This window comes from Nomascus leucogenys, chromosome 16 (assembly GCF_006542625.1).
Source record: "Nomascus leucogenys isolate Asia chromosome 16, Asia_NLE_v1, whole genome shotgun sequence".
In the NCBI taxonomy this organism is placed as follows: domain Eukaryota; kingdom Metazoa; phylum Chordata; class Mammalia; order Primates; family Hylobatidae; genus Nomascus; species Nomascus leucogenys.
This window is the reverse complement of record NC_044396.1, coordinates 84,216,541-84,234,077: the sequence shown is the minus strand read 5'-3', so window position 1 is coordinate 84,234,077 and position 17,537 is coordinate 84,216,541. Positions and strand designations below refer to the sequence as shown.

Here is a 17,537-nt window from a genome sequence, read left to right as displayed (position 1 = left end):
CAGTCAAGACAGCCCTCATAAGCAACAGCTTTATAACCAACTATGGGCTTGAGTTCTTTTCAATAAACTGATTTAAATGTTATTATATATCTATACAAATATAATAAAGTTCTTGTTTATATACCACATAAATATGATACATATTTATATATATACCTGTTAAATCATCTCTTCCTCTGTAGACCATGAGCTCCACAAGGCTAATACTCTGCCTGAAATGTAAGATGTACCCCACATGTATTTGCTGAGTGACTATAAAAAATGACCTAATTCAAGGATGAGTTGTACCTCTGTTTTACTTATGAGGAAATTGATCTCAAGCATTTACATAACTTACACCCAAGTCAAACACTGAAGATGGGCCTTGCAGATGCATAGGGAGTCCATGAGCCTTCCTCCGCATCAACTGGCCTCTGCCTGCAGCACAGGTGGCTGTCATGCCCTTGTTATCCATGTGTGCAGGATGAGCTCGGCTAATACAATGGATGCATGATCTCAGCCCTTGTCTTCCCTCACCCAGAAGGTCTTATCTCACATCTTATATAGCCCTCTCCTTCACTTCATTTGGGAGCCTGCCTAACGTCACCTCCGAAGAGAGATTTTTCCTGACCCTCTGCCCATGCCCCTGTCTCTGTCCCCATGATCCTATGATGATATATATATATATATATTAAGTCAGTTGCCTCCAAGGGGCTAAGCTGTCTGTTTTATTCACTGCATTATCTCCTACACCTGACACAGTGCCTGGAACAGAGCCTGACACATGGTTGGCTTTCAGTAGATATTAACTTTGCGAGACAGTGGATGAATGAATGGATAGATGGATGGATGGATGAATGGATGGATGGATGGATGGATGGACTCATTATTCTACAAGTGTCATAGTGTTCCACCCAACTTAAACTGAGGGAGGTGTACTGGTTCACATAGCCACTCATCAGAGAGGGTGGGAACCCCTAAGAAACATGGAATGGGACCCCAGGATTTTCTCTCTTTATCTCTTATCTCTGTTTCTCTTTTTGTGATAATTTTACTCTCTTAGCCAACTTTCTCCATATCAGTGAAGCAGTAGATACTAACAGCTCCAAAATCACATATATTTCCTCTGTCTTCTGTCCATCTACACTTCACCCAACACCAGTTTTTAAAATCCCAGAGAAGCACTCAGATTGACCCAGTTTGGGTCACATATTCACACCCTGGACAATCTCTACCCCTTGAAGAGTAAAAGCTGCTACTGTCTAAGCTCTGGACCAGATTTCCACCTGTTAGAGTGGGTGGGTGCAGTGTAAGAGACTATGCTTGGCAGCCCCCATTAGAGTCACATGATCGAAGTGGGATACTCACTTCTTGAAAAGAATAGGGCGCTTTTTTCCTCAAAGAATGAGGGATGAAACATCAAGTAGACAAAACACGATAATTGTTCATTATAGGCATAAATTTTACCTGTAAGTTTTCAAATTCCTAATAATAGTATTGCATTAAAGAACGTGAACAGTTAACCATATTAAGACTGGCATTTTGTGTTAGGTCCATCATTTTGAACAGCAATAATAACTATTCACTAGACATGCACAGTGCTGATAATTATGGACATCTTTTTGATAGAAACTAGCATTTTTTAAATTCTCAAAATAGATAACTGTGTTGACAGGAGTTGCTTGCCTGAGCCCAGTGGTTCATTCTGTATTTTCTACCAATTCAATCTGAACAGCAGCCTTCAGGAATCTTCTCCTCTGTATTCATATTTGGAGAGGGAAAAAAATCTGTCCCAGGTACCATCTTTATCTCCTATGTGATGATTATGTCTTTCCCATTACAGAGTGGTCAAATTTAGTAGAGAATCATTCTTTGGATCAAAGAATCCAACAGTAACTTACAAAGAATGCTGACTGCTTCCCTGGCATAGTTGTAAGCACATCTCATCTTCATAACCACCCTAAGAGATAGGTACTATTTTTAATCACCATTTTATAGATGAGAAATTGAGGTCAGATAGATAAGTGACTTGCAGAAGGTCACAAAGCTAGAAAGTAGCAAGAGCAAGACTTGGATCCAGTTTGTCTAGCTCTGTAGTTCATGGTTCCTACCATTATGCTCCTCCTTCCAGCTGTTGGTAACAGTTACCTAGTCAGTCACGGCAGGTGTCCCTTTTGCTCGTTTTGTTTTCTTCTACCCTTTCTTGGCCCACCTAGCTGAAGTCCCTGCTATAGGGACAGGAGGAGGCTATAGAGGCAAGAAAAGGCACAGAGCCAAGGTCGTCTGTGGTGTGAAAGAACATTTGGTCAGACGCTATAATTCACACTTTGCCTTCTCCCTGTGACATCAGCCACATGAAATTTATCTCACAGAGTCATGAACAATGTTGGCAATCAAACACCTTCCATGCTTCAGAATCAATGACTGCTAAAGGTAAACATGAATTTAGAGCTCAATCAATCCAATCCCCTAATTTTACTGATGAGGAAATTGTTAACCAGAGCAAAACAAAAGGCTTCAACACAACCCCGTAGCTATTAGTATTTTCTCCTGCTATCCAGACCCTGCAACATTATCCAGGCTGCAGAGTAACCGAGATGCAGAGGTGATATTTGGACCGATTTTATTTAACCTCAGAGGGACGCCAGATATGTCCTGAAGGCTTAGTCTCAGTATTCCTCTTGGGATAATGCGGTGTGGGGGGCTATGTATAATACCCCTTCCCCTCTGAATTATGAACCCATTAAGAAATATACCTAGAAGTCAAAGGATTAAAACACAGGTTGTCAAACACTGCATGTTCTCACTCATAAGTTGGAGTTGAACAATGAGAAAACATGGACACAGGGAGGGGAACATCACACACCGGGGCCTGTCAGTGGATGGGGGGCAAGAGGCAGGAGAGCATTAGGACAAATATTTAATGCATGTGGGGCTTAAAACATAGATGATGGGTTGATAGGTGCAGCAGACTACCGTGGCACATGTATACCTATGGAACAAACCTGCACGTTCTGCACATGTATCCCAGAACTTAAAGTGAAATAAATAAAAATAAAAATAAAATAAAACACAGGTTACAATTTCTGGATAAAGCAAGGTTGGCTCTGGGGGCAACAATTCTCACCAAGTGTGTCCTTGGAAACAGCACAGGGACAGAGCAAACACTCTCCCAGTCAGCCACTGAGCACTGAGAGCTAGAGAGAGAAAGACCGTATCTGAACACTGACATTTAATACAGAACTCTCCCAATCAAAGAACATGGGTGAATGGCTATTGCACACACCATAACCCAGTTGGATAATTCACCTCCTTCCATCGAGAGAAGCTAGTAGAGCTATCAGCTTCTTCCCAATTCTTCTTAACGTATAGACATTGCATTTTTTATGACTTCAAAAATAGGGAAAAGATGGTCCTCCGTATGGTTCATGTGGCCTCTTTCTACCTGTGAGCATGGTATCCCTTAGCACACAATAATGTATCTCGGCTCCCTGACTTGGCTTCATCAGTCTGAAAACAGAACTTTTCACTGAGTACATTCACCAAGCCCTCATTTGCTATTAGATTTCTACAACAGCCATAACAAATTGCCACAAAATTGGTTAACTTAGAACAACAGAAATTTATTCTCTCACAGTTCTGGAAGCTAGAAGTCTGGAATCAAAATGTTGCCTGCCCATGCTCCCTCCAAAGGCTCTAGACCAGAGTCCTTTCTTGCCTCTTCCTAGCTTCAGGTAGTTCATGCTGATCCTTGGGCTTTTCGACTCATTCCTCCAATCTCTGCTTCCCACTTTACATGGCTTTCTTCCCTCTCAGTGTGTCTGTGTCCCAAATCTCCCTCTCATTTCTCTTATAAAGGCAACAGTCATTGGATTAAAGACCCACCCTAATTCAGGATGCCCTCATCTTTACTTGATTCCATCAGAAAAGACCCTATTTCCAAATAAAGTCACGTTCCCAAGTATTGGGTTAGCGATACTACATGTTTGTGTGGGGCAACACAATTTAACCCTCTATGTTTGCCAAAAACAAGTGTGGTAGGTTGCATATGGTGGGAACCTGTCTCAGCAGATCCAGGATACATGACTTTGAGATAGAAATTTATGAAAGATTTAGATTTTATTATCCCCCTACACCAATGGGGACACTAGGGATTAGCAAGGTGAAACAACTAACACAGGGGCTGGGATTTGAACCTGTGTCTGCCTGGATCCCTCCAGATCTGTGGTCATTTCTTCTCTTTAACCAGGGAATAAAAATAACTAGGTAGTATAGAATTAGGAGGTAGTCATAGCCATAGGGACTGAGGACAGAGTCCACAGTCAGACTACTAGACTTCAAAACCTGGCTTCCCTTGTAATTAGCTGTGTGCTCTTGGCAACTTATGCAACCTTTTTGTGTCTCCATGTTCTTGTCTGTGGAAATCACAATAATGCTGACCACAGGGGCTGGCTGGAATCATACCTATTGTGCCTTGAAGAGAGCTCAGCCTGTAGTAAATGCTCACTAGAGATCAGTGCTGATCAACTGGTGTATTATTCAGACAAGAAACTTGGGTAAATGGAGAAAACATTTCTTACGAGGCCAGAAGAAAATAATATGTTGCTCTCCACATTCACATCAGTGTCATTGGAGTATCCGCTGCAAATGTCCTGGAATCATCCTCATAGATCCTCAGACTCACTGGATTAGAGGGAACCAAACAGGCCTTTGAGTTCAGCAGAACTAATTTTGCAAACCTGTTCAACTGAGAGAACCCAATTAACACATCAGAGTTATTTCAAAATAATGATGCTGTTCCTTCCAATCCAGTGGTCAGTCCAATCACAATCCTGCTTCCTCCTTTCTTTATCTGTCCTTCCCCTTCCCCAGAATAGCCAGCCCTTTGGGAATCACCTGCCACCTGGGCCCAAGGTCCCTTATCTCTAGAAGGCAGAGATTGAGCTAGGTGATTTCCAAGCCACTTCAGGTCCTTTGTGCTACAAGTTTCCTGCCACAATAGTAGGCTGAGGCACTAGAATCGCTTGAACCTGGGAGGCAGAGGTTGCAGTGAGCCAAGAGCCAGCCTGGGTGACACAGCAAGACTCTGTCTCCAAAAAAAAAAAAAAAAAAAAAAAAAAATTACCATCATCTTCTTCAATGTTTATACCATTTAAGGAAGGCCCGTCAAGTTCCAGGCCCCTTTTCTTTTGGCCACTTCACATTCATTGTCATGTCATCTCCAGTGAGCATTTCTCATTTTATTTTAAAGAATAAAATATCTTAAGAAATAAGTACAGACAGCAACTTTCATTTATAGTCTTTTCTTAGAGAGAAAAATAGGACACCAAAGCCTCAAAAGTTTGGCATGTGGAAGGTGACAGGTGTTTATTACCTGTCTGCTTTCTCTGTCTCTCTCAGGGTAGACCATGGTGCTAGGAAGCCTTCTAAAAGTGCTCTTAAAGGGGACTGCAGATCTTTTGTTAGTCCCCACCCTTTCCACATGAAAAGATGAAAGGATGAAAGAATAAAGGAGAGAAGGCCTTGACTCCTATAAGTGGGATTGGCTGTTCTGTGCTGGGCACTCGGTCTGCACCATTGTACTGAGCACTCATATCAAAATGGCACAAGACAGATTAACCCTTTCTTTGAAATACTCTCTTTTTTGGCTCTAGTGACACTGCTTCCATTCATCCATCATCCATATATCCATCATCCATCCATCTATCATCCATGCACCCATCTTCATCCATCCATTCATCTCTCTATCATCCATTCACTTATCCATCCATTCATCCACCATTCAATGAATATTTATTAAGACACTCCTGTGTACCAGAAACCATTATGGAGTCTGGGAATATAGCAATGAATAAAAAAGACACAGTCCCCAACTTCTTACTCGACACGATGCCTCTCAGTCTTCGTAAAAGTAACATATCCCAAACTCCACTTTTGATTTTTTCTCCACACTTGCTTGTTCCAAGTCTTGCCCAACTCCAAAAATAATAGCTTATAATGATGGTTATAATAAGGGTATCTATGTGATTGCACAACTTATCTGTGCAATGAGAAACGAGGGGTGGTTATTTATCAGTCTTCTTCCTCACAGCCCATCTAGAACCCATCAGGGAATATTGGTGTACTGGTCGAAAATCGATGTCAAAGTTCTAGTCTTCTTACTCTACCCACTGCAATCACCCTGCTCACGGCAGTAGCATCTTTTGCCTGGATATCTTCAGCAGCTTCCTTTTCAGTCTCTCTTTTTTGTTTTTGTTTGCCATGGATCCATTCTCCACCAAAAAGCCCACTGTGTTCTTTTTAAAATGTTTTTAAATTGTAGTCAGATACACATAACATAAAATGTTGCTATCTTAACCATTTTTAAGAGTACAGATCTCGGCCAGGGACAGCAGCTCACGCCTCTAATCCCAGCACTTTGGGAGGCTGAGGCGACGTATCACCTGAGCTCAAGAGTTCAAAACTAATCTGGCCAACGTGGCAAAACCCTGTTTCTACTAAAAATACAAAAATTAACCAGGCGTGTTTGAAACTAATCTGGCCAACATGGCAAAACGCTGTTTCTACTAAAAATACAAAAATTAGCCAGGCATGGTGGCGAGCACCTGCAATTCCAGTAACTCGGGAGGCTGAGGCAGGAGAATCACTTGAACCCAGGAGGCAGAGGTTGCAGTGGGCCAAGATGACACCATTGCATTCCAGCCTGGATGACAGAGTGTAGACCCTGTTTAAAAAAAACAAAGTACAGGTCTATAGTATTTGGTCTATTCACATTGTTATGAAACCAATCTTCAGAACATTTTACTTTGCAGAACTAAAACTTCATTTCTATTAAACAATGCTCCCCTGTTCCATGCCCCCAGGCCCTGGAAACCACCATTCTACTTTCTGTTTGTATGAGCTTGACCACACTTGATATCGCATATAAGTGGAATCATATAGTATTTGTCTTTTTATGAAGGGTTTATTTCACTTAGCATAATGTCCTCAAGGTTTATTCATGTTGCAACATGTATCAGGATTTCTTTCCATTTTAATACCAAATGGTATCTCGCTGTATGTCCATTCATTTTTTTAATCTACTTATCCACTGATGGACAACATTTGGGTTGCTTCCACCTTTTGGCTGTTGTGAATAATGCTGCAATGAACAGGTATGTGTTTTTTAAAATGCAAACTTCAAATACTTTCTCCTCAAAAATCTTTGTGGGCCCCAGGTACACTTAGAATACAATTGAAACTCCTATTTTCTATTTCTGTTTAAATAGTATTTCGTTTCTAAAGTCTCTGACTTATCTGGACTCTGACCTCATCTGGTGCCACTCTGCCTCTCACTTAGAATGTTTTGGCCACATGCCCTCCCTTTGGTGCCACAGTCCAGTCCTCATGCCCCTTGCACCCACATGCAGTTCTTCTGCCTGGAGAGCTCTTGCCTCCTTTCTTTGAAATCCAGCTTGTCGCCCTTCAGATCTCAGCTTCTGTCTCTGGACCACCATCATCTTAATCCTTGATTACTGAAATTGGTTTCCTAATTCATCTTCCCATCCACTCAAGATGCCTTCCCAAGCCACCCTACCTGTCAACCTCCTGTTGTTCTTCATTACTGCATTCTCTTGGTCTCCTTGTCAGATTTCTAGCAATGAATGTGTCTGTTTACTTATTATATGTCTTCCTGACTTTATCATAAGCTCACTAGAGACAGGAAACCACATTGATTTTAATCACCAATGTATGTTCAACAAGTTACCTTGAGCCTGGGATTTACAAGGTGTGGAACACATTTTTGTTGAATGAATAAATATTAGCTTCGTTTTACAGATGAAATTGAATCTGTTAATGACTTTCCTAAGTGAAATATAAACTACAGAGCAGAGATTTGAACTCAATTCTCTTACTTCAAAGTCCACACTCTTTCCACTATACAGCAGTCCCTCTCTCAGCTGAGGTTAGATGCATTTTGTTAATCAGAAGATTGAATGTTTTATTACTTCCTTCCTTCTTTCAACATTGTAATAATACTTTTAGTGCTTGCAACATTGCAGACACCGTGCTAGATCCTGCATATACAAGTTGAACATGGTAGTTTCGGGCCCAAAAGCTTACCACTCAGTTTTTCAACCTCAGCACTATTGATATTTGTGACAGATAATTCTTTGTTGGGAATTTCCTGTGCATTGCAGGATGTTTAACAGCATCTCTGGCTTCTCCCCACTAGATGGCAATAGTGCTCCCCATTATTATATCAGCAGTAGTTGTGACAACCAAATGTCTCCAGGCATGGCCAAATGTCCCCTGGCTGGGGGGTCAAAATCACCCCCAGTTGAGAACCACTGATTTAGTAAGGGAGTCCCTATTAAGTCAAATATTTCCCTGTAGTGGCCGAGTGCCATGGATGAGAAAAGCCTGAAGTGGACAAGGGGCACAGAGAATGGATGTCTAATGGATCTCAGTAGCCACTACATTGAACGTCCAGATGTGGGGCTGATGCTTGGACCGTGTTTTAGACAAAAGAAAGAGTCACTTACATGAAAAAAAGGGATGAAGGTTTTCCCAGGTCGAGTTCACAGCACATGCAAAACACTGAATGTGAAGAAACTACACGGAATTGAACATGGCTGAAGTTCCCCGTGCTGATAACTGAAGGAGGAGACCATGACAAGAGCCGCATTTTCCAGGATAGAACAACCTTGATTTTACTTTTCCATGCCCAGTCCACCTATTTGCAGTTTTTACAATTCATATTTGGAAGTTGTTTGCCTGCACTTAACATGCCAACAGCCCTAGCTTTCGAAGAAAATCTGACGTCAGCTCTGGGGAAGGCTTTTCTTGCAAGATCTGCAGTGCCCCCCAGAACAACACCTTAATTGTGCACTGGAAATCCATACAGCGTGGAACAGAGTTGGGTTTTGAGTTTCAGCAGTGAACTTTGCCTTGCATTTGATTATCCTTTGGGGTCTTGGATTTCAGGCAACACAATTAAGAAGTAAGCTGATCATCCACTTCACTGGAGGAAGAATTCCATAAGCCTCTTAGGTGCAATGGCTGTGAGCGATTCTGAGCCGAGACTTCTGACTTTGTTCTATGCATCTGGATTCCTAACACCATCTAAACTGCCATCTGTGACCAATGGGGTTTTAGGTTAACATGGCCAAAGCAATCCAGACTGTTTGAGGTTGCAGTGAAGCATTTAAATGCCTAACAAGCAAATCCTAAATCCCAGCACAGATAGAACCTAGAGAGTCCTCTCACTATCTTCCTTATATTCAACAATTCTACTGAAACTTCAATTCAGGAAAAAGTGGCTGCTATTAATTTTGTCTTGCTTAGTTTATCTGGAATTAAGTTCCTCATATACTTATCTCCTACGGAAGTGGAATGCAATGACAATGTTGAACTTTTTAGACTAGCATTAAGAAGTACTGTAAAATAATATATAAATCTCTCAAACTCATCTCAGTTCATTTAAACAACAACAACCAAAGAAAAAAAAAAAACCTTTATTTGTGGCCCAGGGAATTGTATCCATCCTTTTCACACACATCGTCAGCCTTCTACTGCTTCTGTGGGAAAAGGATTACTTACTGAGTTAATAATGATAGCCAGCATCTATTGAGCGCTTCCTGAATCTCAGCTGGCTGAGCACAGGACATGCATTACCTCATTTAACCCTTAAACATCTATGAAAAGCATGGGCTTATGGTCAGCATTCTGCCCATGAGGAAACTGGAGACCAGAAAGCATAAATGATGTGTCTTAGGTCACATGGTTTGTCAGGATGCCTCCACCAGGCTGGTTTTGCCCATGATCTTAGTTGCTGTACCGAACATTCAGATGTTCTGGGCAGGGAAATGTGCTGTGTTCAAAGATAGCCAGGCAGAGTCTTTGCCTCACTAGCGCTACCTAGTCCAGTGGGGCGGGCAGGCATGGAAATGTACTGTCTCCATGCAGCACAGTGCCAGAAAGACTTCAATGTGCGTTCAGCTCAGTTCCTGCTTCATTCGCTATTTTTGGCCCATGGGCTCTGATATATTCTCTGTCCTATTAGTCATTTATCTAGTAGCAGCCAGGAAAGCAATTCCAAAAATGTTGACTTCAGTTCAAGGAAGATGGAGCTGGCTGAGCACTGGCGTTTTTCTAAATTTATCCTGGGCTGGTTATTAATGGAGTTCCTCAATCAAACTGCTGGAACAGTGCTGGGTGAGAGAGAACAGATCCAGAGGAAGTCAGAAATAACAACTGCTCACTGCTCATTCATATACTCATTCATTCATTCACTCGTTTGTTTTTTCAAAGGTTTCTTAATGCCTTCTGTATGCTGGACTGTAGGCAAGAAATGTTACAGAAATTATCACGTGTAATACTCCCGAACCCTCTATGAAGCAGATGTTGTTAGGCCGCCATGACAGACGAAGACCTGGTGTTCAGAAAGCACGGGGTGACTGTGTGGCTGGAGGGGTGTTCACTCCTCTTCCAGCAGCCACAGCACCGTGACCTCCACACTGCACCCAGCTTCAAAGGTAGCAGCAGCTTCTGGCAGGGGCACATGACTAGCCTAACCAGACATGCTCTTCAGAAAACAAAATTATCGCAAACCCATGCAGGGCTGATTTGATCACCCATATTCATTCACTGTCTCATTTATTTCACAAGTGCATAAGTGAGTGCCTCCTGTGTGCCAAGCTCTGTGTGGGGTAAGGGAGCAGAAGCTGCTGCATTGAGTATACCACTGGGCGAAAACATGCAATGTGGTGCTCTCTGGAAAGTACCACAGAAAAGGACTTTATCCTTTGTGCTCACTAGGGTAAGGGGGCAAAAGCCAAGAAATGGAAGGAATTAACATGTATAGAGCACCTGCTGTGTGTCACGCTCTATGCCAAATCCTGGACAAACATCATCTCATAGCAACCAGATAAAGCAGGGAATGCTTATCCCTACTTTACAGACAAGGTAACTGAGGCTCAAAAACATCATAGATTTGCCCAAGGTCAGCCAGATGGGAAGAGCGGACTTGGGCTTAAGTCAAGGTGCAACTGGCTTTTTGCACCAGGGCAACTTTATATTGGCATTATTAACCATTTTCTTTGTACCAAGAACTCTTCTAGAAGTATCGTGAAGCCCATGGACCCCTTCTTAGAATAATTTTGAATCTATAAACAAAATACAGTATATAAAAGAAGCTGATTATATGGAAACAGCATTATCAAAGTCTTTAAAATTTTGAGATGTAGTCATATATGTGCATTTTTGTGATGAACCTCGTGGCAGATTGAATACCACCATAATTTTGAAGCCATCATGAGCATAAACAATACCTTGAAATAACAGTATATAAAATTATCTGTGATTTCTGTTGTGGCAAGTCACAGGCATTTAGGATATTACTGGAGTTTGTTGCCCACATTCATAATGGAAAGAGATGCTAAATTTTAGTTAGAAGTTAGTAAATTAAAAATGTATTTTTCCCCATCTAAACTCACAGACTGCCAAATTGTATCCATGAGGGTCTGTTTGTGGACACCAAATAAGAGTGCTGCTTTATGTCATTTGTGTTGTCAGGTCCTTTTCAAGGAGGAATCCTTTGATAAGGATTTGTCTGTGTAAATCACTATCTGGGCACCATGGGATGATACACAGGAAAGGCAGGAAGTTATTGATGCAGGAAATGGGCATGGGGAAAGACGAATCTCTGCAGCATACTAGGATGAGCTAGGCAATTTATAGCGGGCATCTCATGTAAGCGGCATTTAAGGGAATGAGAAAATTGACATTCAGAGAAGTTAAAAAAAAAAACTTGCCCAGGATGTAAGAGCTAGCAAGCTGTGGAGCTAGGATTTGAACCACGCCCTGTCCGATTCCAAGCTGCTGAGTCAGATTCAGCACTGTGAAATTCACGGTCCCCATTCCTCCTTGGAGGAGCGTGTGTGAGTCTTTATGGAGGGATGGGAAATTTGAAGAGCCTGCACTGAAGGAGGAAAATTGTTCACTTTTGCTTATTTTGTAGCCAAAAGCTGGGTCTCTTGGATCGGGTTCGCCTTTCTAATCCTCGTGGTAGCAATACTAAAGGAAAGCTATTTACCCCTCTGAATGTAGATGCCATAGAAGAAAGTCCTTCTAAAGAACCAAAGCCTGTTGGCTTAAACAATAAAGAGCGTTTCCGCACGGCCTTCCGCATGAAAGCCTACGCTTTCTGGCAGAGTTCTGAAGGTAATGCCTTTTTATCTCCCTCCCTGGCTCCTCCACTTCTTCCTACCCCAAGCCCACTTCCTTCCTCACCTCTCCCTCTCCCCACTTAAGAGCCTTTGAGTCCACAAGGTGACTCTCTCACTTCCCTCACCAAGCCAACTTCTTGCTTCCCTAACTCCTCCTGTCCCTTGGGCTGAGGCATTGTGATGTATTCCCAGGAGTCTACAGCTGCAGGCTCCCAAGTTGGGAGGCTGGAAACCTGTCACCTTGGTTTCTAAGGGTCCCTCCCACCCCCCGCCCCGTGATTGAATTGTTATGGAGGTCAACTTGAAGGATGGGGCGGTGCCAGGTGCAAAGCGATGTGGAGACCAGGGCATGGGAAGAGTGGCAGAAAAGCGCCCTCTGGAGGCTGTAGGAGCCATGGCCTCCTGTGCCTCTTTTATGCAAAGGGAGGACATGCAGAAAGGCCTGTGTCCTCAGTGTCTGAGCCCACCCAGGCCGTCAATCCTCATTGTATCATTCAGTTCTCTCCAAGACCTCTGAGGTGTGTGCGGCTCAGAAAGTGACCTCCCCAAGGTCACCAGGATAGAGACTGACAGAGCCAAGTCCCAGCTGAGGCCTGTCTGGCTCCAAGGCCTGCACAGTGTGTGTTGTTTGCTGGCTTCTGTGTCCTTTGCTGGCTTCTGGCTCTGGGGGCCACTCTGGAACTGCGGAGCTCACTTCTCCTCCCTGCTAGCCTTTTCCCCCACTACCAGTCATGGGCTGCGCACACTTTTGACTTGGACTTCTGGATAATAGAATGAGGGTGCCAAGAAAGGCTGAACAGCATCACAACTTGAGAATACTGTGTGGTCTTGCAACGTGGAAATAAAGACTGGGGATTGACACATGCAGAGGCGTGGAAGGCTTTGACTGAACAGTGGGATCCCCAAGCCTTTTCCAGGGTTGTGGCCTGCCATTGACATGCGTGTCTCCCTCCCAGATGCCGGGACAGGCGACCCCATGGCGGAAGACAGGGGCTATGGGAATGACTTCCCGGTCGAAGACATGATCCCCACCCTGAAGGCCGCCATCCGAGCCGTCAGGTAATGCCCCCGCGGTCCCACCTGTGCCTGTGTGCCTCCCCAGCTCCAGCTCAACTCCCACAGGAAGGGGCTTATAAAATTCTCTTGCACTTTTGGAAGGGGGTAGAGAAGCCCCTCCACTAACCCTGAGTTAGGTCCCAGGAGTATATAGATACTGTATGCTGCCGCAGGAAAAGTGATCCAGACATTAGCAAGTCATGATGGGTGACTCTTAGGTGCCTGCCTTGTTATAAACATGCCCCACAGCCCTCCTGACAGTATTTCCACCTGCTCTGTTCTACTCTGGCTGTAACCACCATGTATTTTAAAGGGCGTCAGAGTGGACGGTTTTCTTCCTGTAGAGGCTTCTTGCTCAAAATGGTTTTCCTTCTGCCTAACTTCATCCATATAGTTCGTTTTAATTAGTTCCCATTTTTAACAAGATAATAAATTATAGTTTTTTTTGTCTGTATCAGCAGAGACCATAATCCATTCTAGCTATTTCTGTTTTGCTTTAGAGTTCTGCAAGAAAATGAAAAAAGTATGCTACTACTTAAACTTTATCAGCATGTAAGCACTTCATAAAGGTAGCAGTGAATTCTAGAAACTAAGGTGAATTCTCCAACCGATCATGGTATTTTCAGCAAGATTCCCAGTCCAATAGATAGGGAAGCACAGTAGTGTTACAATGTGTAGACCTCAGCAAAGCCTTGGACGTGGATTTTCCTGACACCTTTATGTAGGATATGACAGAAATGTGGTTGTATGAAAACACAGCTATCTGGATTCCTCACTGGCTGAAAGCCCTTATTCAGAGAAAATCAATTAATGAACCTGTGTTGACCTGGAGGGCGATCTCTGCTGGGACACTGCATAGTCTAGTCTCTGCCCTCTTCTTCTCTTCTTTTAGCATTTTCGTTGATGTCTTAATTCAGAGGTCATCGAACTTTTCTGGAAAGGGTCGGGTAGTAAATGTTTTAGACTTCGTGGTCCATAGGTCTCTGCTACAAGTGTTCAGCTCTGTCATTGTAGCATAAAATCAACCATAGACAGTGCCTAAAGGAATGGGTGTGGCTGAGTTCCAGTCAAACCTTACTATCAAAATCAGGCAGTGAGCCAGAGTTGGCCTGTGAGCCTTAGTTTATATATTCTCACCTGTATGGAACTATGTAAAGAGAAGACTTATAAAATGGCACAAAGATGGGAAGGATGGCAAGCAGATTAGGTAGTACCATAATCAATATACCAAAAATAATGTTTAGAGGCTGAAGCCACGAGCAGTGACAAACAAAATGAACTTTGAATGCGCTATTAAAATGACTTACACAAGTACCAGATGGCAGGGCCTGGGAAGGGCTGTGACCTCCTGACACTGACCTGTGATTAGGGGTTTGAATAAACTCTGTGCTCAACAGAAGTTAACTTTATGATGAGGCTCCCAAGGAACACTACCCATCAGGGGTGACTTGGTTGATTTCCAGGGAGGAACCAATGAAGGATGGAGGTGAGGCTTCGATTTCATCTACCAGTTCTGGGTGCCCCACTTTATAAGGAACCTGAGAAAACTCAGGGAACAGAAACCAGTTTTTCTTTTCAAGGAGCTCCCAAGCAAAATAATTAAAGAGGCTCTTGAGGATGAGATATATCAGCTGTCCTCAAATAGAAAGCAGTGTGACAGTGATTAAGAGCACCAGCCTTGTCAGCACCCCATCTGGGTTTGAGGACCAGCTCAACCCTTATTAGCTATATGGCCCTGGGATGATGCTGAAGGTCTGAATCACAATCACATCATCTATAAATGGAACTGTTATCAGGATTGTTCATAAAGCATTAAGCTAATGGTCTGGCATACAGTGAATGCTCAATACATGTTAGCTCTTATTAATACTATGATTTGCTTATTATTCAAATGATTGAAGGGAGTAATCCTGATAGAGATGTACTAACTCTATGTGTCAAGGAGTAAAACCAGAACCAAACGTTGGAAGTTCTTCTAGCAAGCTCTTTTATCTTTGGTTCTTTTCTCTCCCTGCCCCGGAGTTTGCTAGCCTTCTGTTATAGCTCCCTGCACTCTCCACCCGTGATGCACAGATGCCTCTACTTTGCCTTGCAGAATTCTACAATTCCGTCTCTATAAAAAAAAATTCAAGGAGACTTTGAGGCCTTACGACGTGAAGGATGTGATTGAGCAGTATTCTGCCGGGCATCTCGACATGCTTTCCAGGATAAAGTACCTTCAGACAAGGTAAGACAGTCACATCTGGAGGGACTGCGCTCCCCTCAAAGCCATATGACCGTTAGAGTTTAAGGTGAGAGGTATTCAGAAACAATTCAAAATGCAGGGAGAGATTTTAAGAAGAAAAATATCCACGAAGCCTTGTGGATGTCTAGGCCAACAAAGCACCAGGTCAGACAGACTGTGAAAAAGCTGTACGACATTGCCATGGCCAAGGTCAGCACCCTGATCAGGCCCGTCAGAGAGGAGAACGCACGTGTTTAAACGGCTTCTGACTGTGATGCTTTCGATGTTGCCAACAAAACAGGATCATCTAAACCGAATCCAGCTGCCTAATTCTAAATACAATTCTTTACCATATTTAAAAGTGTTCATCAGGTATTACTTATAATAGTGAAAGATATGGAAATAGCATCAATGCCCAACTAATAATTGCCATCATTTTTATTGAACTCCCGAGTACTCCACCTACAAGTTTATACTCCCTTATGAAATCACAAGACATTGCTTTAGAGTGCCATTTCTCCAATGAAGAAACTGAAGCTGAAAGGACAGAGGACCTAACCCAGCTAGCAGGGAGCAGAGCTGGGAATCAAACCAGCTCCAACTGGTTAGAAAGTCTCTATTCTCTCTAACACACCATATTTCCTTAATTATAAAACAATGGGTAAGGAAAGAATGGTACCTGCTCTCACTAAAATGTTATGCAGTCATTGGTTGGGCACGGTGGCTCATGCCTATAACCCCAGCACTTTGGGAGGCCGACGCAGGCGGATCAGTTGAGGTTAGGAGTTCCAGACCAGCCTGACCAACATGCGGAAACCCCCTCTCTACTAAAATTACAAAAAAAAATCCGGGCATGGTGGCACACGCCTGTAATCTCAGCTACTTGGGAGGCTGAGACAGAAGAATCACTTGAACCTGGGAGGCAGCGGTTGCAGTGAGCCAAGATTGCACCACTGCACTTCAGCCTGGGCGACAGAGTGAGACTGCATCTCAAAAAAAAAAAAAGTTCTGCAGCCATAAAATAATATTTAGAAAAAGTATATAATGAGATTTTTTTAATTATATGATTTGTGGATATATATGCATGATATAATTACCAATAATACATGCGGACATGTGTGTACACATATATATGCATATGTACATATCTATAGCTGCATATGTATGTTTATATGTCATATATAATATGTCACAGAATAAATATACTCTGCCTAGACCTTGTGATAATGTTAACTAATATATAGGTATGATATGATTCTAAATACTTGCACACATATGCTTATTCAGAAATACACAGGACATGCACACACTTTCCCGTATCAGGGCCTGGAGAAAAGGAGGAGAACTTCCCCTGAGAGACAGCAGTGGCTGTACTGAGATGATGACCTCATATGTGACTTTTTTTTTTTCTACTTTTAAAATGTATCAAATCTTTAATAAGCTGTGAAAATGCCCTTTTGAAAAGCATTTTTTAAAAACGGGCAGTTATGATGTCAATAGTTATGGAATAACAGTCAGGAAACCAAAATCGTATTGCAGTTCACTCTCTGACATGTGTGAGATTTCCAACAGACACGCGTCCTCTCTGGGCCTCAGCTTCCCTGTCTGAGTGATGTTGTCCCACTGGAGTGTCCTGCTAGAGAACAGGAACATCACACTGACTGGGTTGGAAGTTAATGATGCTGGCTGTCAGGTCAGAGGTGTAATTCTCCATGGCCTTTCTTTTTCTTTTCTTTTTTTTTTTTTAATTGAGATGGAGTCTCACTCTGTCACCCAGGCTGGAGTGCAGTGGTGTGATCTCGGCTCACTGCAACCTCTGCCTCCCAGGTTCAAGTGATTCTCCTGCCTCAGCTTCTCAAGTAGCTGGGACTAGAAGCATGTGCCACCATACCCGGCTAATTTTTTATTTTTAGTAGAGATGGGGTTTCACCGTGCTGGCCAGGCTGGTCTCGATCTCCTGCCCTCAGGTGATTCAGCCTCCCAAAGTGCTGGTATTACAGGCCTGAGCCACTGCACCTAGCAGGCCTTTCTTGATCTCTAACTGGAATACCAACTTTGACTTCCTAGTA

General features: G+C 42.9%; 1 protein-coding gene across 1 annotated transcript in view; it reads left to right on the top strand.

Annotated features, from left to right (window-relative positions):
• Nucleotides 1-17,537, top strand: part of KCNQ3 (potassium voltage-gated channel subfamily Q member 3) — a 350,253-nt gene that overhangs the window by 317,807 nt on the left and 14,909 nt on the right. Inside the window, exons 10-12 of the mRNA XM_003256215.2 lie at nucleotides 11,981-12,183; nucleotides 13,145-13,247; nucleotides 15,340-15,471. Of these exons, the coding sequence (XP_003256263.1) occupies nucleotides 11,981-12,183; nucleotides 13,145-13,247; nucleotides 15,340-15,471 (438 nt within the window). The remainder of the gene's footprint in view (nucleotides 1-11,980; nucleotides 12,184-13,144; nucleotides 13,248-15,339; nucleotides 15,472-17,537) is intronic.